Here is a 3006-nt window from a genome sequence, read left to right as displayed (position 1 = left end):
TTTCAGGTATCTTTAAGATATATAGAGCCAATTATCAAGAACCTAAACTTAGCGAGAGTAATGCATATTTTTATTTATTCAAATCAATTGCGGATATTGAATATTGCATTAGCCGAGTATAAAATCAGTATCTAAAATTATCAAAGTAATACAGACTTCTCTTCTCTGGTCTATGATCAGTTCTATCAACTGCTATAAATATGGATGTTTACATTAATATTTTAGATAAAGTCGATTATTGTTTGTATTTTAAAGCATTTAAAGTATCTAAACATACAAATTTATCTGTATTCCAAGCAAAATTTATAAACAGTTCTAACTAAATTGCTGCCTACCAAGAAGAGCTTATCCCAACATGCTTTATTCAATCAAGACCAACTTGAGTTATGAAAAAAGCAAATATCTCTCACTATTAAAATTATCCTTTATTGAATTGAATATTGTGTTGAAGAGGAGCAGCACCTTTTTCTTTTTTAAATGGGATCCCCAAAGGAGACAACAACTCGACCATCAAATTTGCATGTGAAATGATTTACCCAAAGCTGACAAAAGCAGGCCCAAGAGCAGCGAACCCAGTCTCAAAATGCTGACCAAACCAGGTGTTTGCACTTCATACACAATTCACACTTTCCTCCTCCTCCCGCTGTCTATTATTTAATATTTTTGTATTGGTCTAACCCCAAATATGTTTTATGTGGTTGACATGTGTCCCATATATTTTAATAGGGTATCTCAAACAGACTTTTTACAACACTGCTGGTATCTCAGCACTGCAGCTGCAGGTACACACATAGCCCGAGTTGGGATGGAGATCGAGAGCCGTCGGAGTCGACAGTCGCTCCTCGAATGAGGCAAATTGCCGAGAGCTGTGCACAAACTCCAGACTGACCTTGTCATTGAAGCGACGATGGGGTAAGTCGGCCCGCGGTCGATAGCGTTGGAAAAGCTCTCTCATTATCTCATTGGGATATGTGAGATAATTGCGTGGTATCGGATATGGAGTAGGTTCATCATTGCGTCTAATATCCCGCTCATCCTGCATCAGTGATGTCTTCGCATTATCATTCTCCCACATGCCCTTCTGTATCTGGCCCGTATGCATGTGATAGAAGACACCCTCGCCATTCTTATAACCACGTGAAAAATGGCCCTCGTAGCGATTGCCATTAGCTGGTTGAGATTGGGGAAACTTGACTTGTAGCAGATGTTGTTTTAGTGAATACACTCAAAAAAATTACCTGAATTTTAGAAAATGAAATGTTGTTGCATATATGAAATCCTAAAATACTAAATGAATTATTAAGCCAAAAATACTCTTAAATGTCGATATTAAGAAAAGAAAAACCCCTTTCCTTTAAATATACTTTTTGAATAATATGCTGAGTTGCGCTCAGCGTCAAAATTATGCCGAATTATTGTAGTAGTACCTACCATAGAAGTGTATGCCCAATCCATGCTTGAAATCCGCTTCCCACTCGCCGACATAGATGCTGCCATCGCCATACCACTGAATGCCCAGACCATGACGACGGTTCCGCAGCCAGCATCCAAAGTAGACGCATCCGTCCGGATAGAACTGTTTGCCCTCGCCGCACTTCATGTCATCGTACCACTGTCCAGTATACACTGTCTGCATATCTGTGCCCCTCTTGCGTATCATCGAGCCACAACCCTGCCGCTTACCCTGCGCCCAGTGACCATTGTAGATGAGCTGACCCTGCGGTTGCTTCTTGTTCGCATAGTACGCGGCACTCCGCTCCGCCGTAGTCTTAGTCCCCCAACCATGATGCTTGTTGCATAGCCAATAACCCGTGTAGCTGCCTCCACCCGGATAGTAAAAAGTAGCGCGACAGCCCGTGCTACATACGGGCTTATTGGGGCAGAGAAAGCGACGCACACAGATGCCCATAATATCAGCAGAAATTTACTCTATATATAAGAGAAATTGAAATTTACTTTTTAAACACGAATTTATCACTTTTTCAATTGTACTTTTGTGTAGTATTGGAGTTAATATTGTGTTGTATGCCAATTTCAGGAGAAGCTGTATATCATAAACCAAAGGCTACCTAGACAGATTTATTTTAAACTGAGTCAGTTCTCTTAAATTGATTATAGTGAATTTAGCCTTATTGGAAGACATGATATATTAAAACAAAATAACTACTTGCTTTCATATATATTCCGCATATTTTTCTGTGCCGAATGAAATCATCTAAAATATCAATTATATATTATATACCACAACTATCTGCAGCAGGCTTTACACTGGTGGCACATTCTATTTACTGTACAACCTTTTAAATACATATTTATATACTTATATATACTTATTTATATTGTCCGTTGTTTTAGCTTTTGGTTCTTTACTTTTCCCCAGCATTTTAATCATTTAATATATTGTTCGCTCTCTGGAACACATGAAAACACATTCATTTTTAATTTTAATTGTTTTTCGGTCGCATTTATTAATTATTAAAATATCAATTTTTGGCCGCAATGATAAATATAAATAAGAGCACATCATGGAATTTATGTTTTATATATATTTTTTATTTTTATCGTTATCTCCTTTTTTTCAACGGCGCAACCTTAGAACTTTAAGCAGACATCGCGTTCCTGCTTGCTAATGGCCGCAAATACCTGTACAGGCAGCACTCCAGAAACCCAACCCCTCCCCTCTCCCCCCCCCCCTCTCCCCTCTAAGGCATAATGCCTTGATGGCCGCTTGCCACGCCCCAGAGAAGCAACCCCAAGTCGCCCATGCTGCTGTCTACTTAATGATAAAAGAAAGGACATTAGCGGACCGCGGCGCATCTTCACATTTGGAGCGCCTTTCAAGTGAAAAGCAAAGAATTAAAAAAAATTAACAACAACAACAACAAAAGGAAAGCGAGAAAATGCTGTCCAAAAATGGGGGACGGCACAAAGGAACAAAAAAAAAAAAACGAAAGGAAAAAAGGAAAATGCGCCTCGCGAAAAAACGAAAGATTTGGAAATTTTGGT

The 3006-nt window shown here is 39.0% G+C and overlaps 1 protein-coding gene across 3 annotated transcripts; it reads right to left on the bottom strand.

Moving 5' to 3' along the window:
- Positions 1-406: 406 nt before the first annotated feature.
- Positions 407-2027, bottom strand: LOC6568828 (MORN repeat-containing protein 3). Of its 3 annotated transcripts, XM_032740982.2 has the most exons (3): positions 1432-1960; positions 1239-1279; positions 967-1170 (listed from the first exon to the last, which is right to left on the bottom strand). In XM_032740982.2, the coding sequence occupies exons 1-3, from the start codon at positions 1907-1909 to the stop codon at positions 1042-1044; spliced, it is 648 nt and encodes a 215-aa protein (XP_032596873.1). In that variant the 5' UTR covers positions 1910-1960; the 3' UTR covers positions 967-1041. The 3 variants fall into 3 exon arrangements, with proteins under 3 accessions (XP_001995383.1, XP_032596873.1, XP_032596874.1); XM_001995347.3 differs by lacking the exon at positions 1239-1279 and having other exon boundaries at positions 407-1170; positions 1432-2027; XM_032740983.1 differs by lacking the exons at positions 967-1170; positions 1239-1279 and adding an exon at positions 1171-1238 and having other exon boundaries at positions 1432-1961.
- Between the last annotated feature and the right edge of the window lie 979 nt (positions 2028-3006).

This window comes from Drosophila grimshawi, unplaced genomic scaffold, assembly GCF_018153295.1.
Source record: "Drosophila grimshawi isolate 15287-2541.00 unplaced genomic scaffold, ASM1815329v1 contig_131, whole genome shotgun sequence".
Lineage (NCBI taxonomy): Eukaryota > Metazoa > Arthropoda > Insecta > Diptera > Drosophilidae > Drosophila > Drosophila grimshawi.
This window is presented reverse-complemented; position numbering and strand designations above follow the sequence as displayed.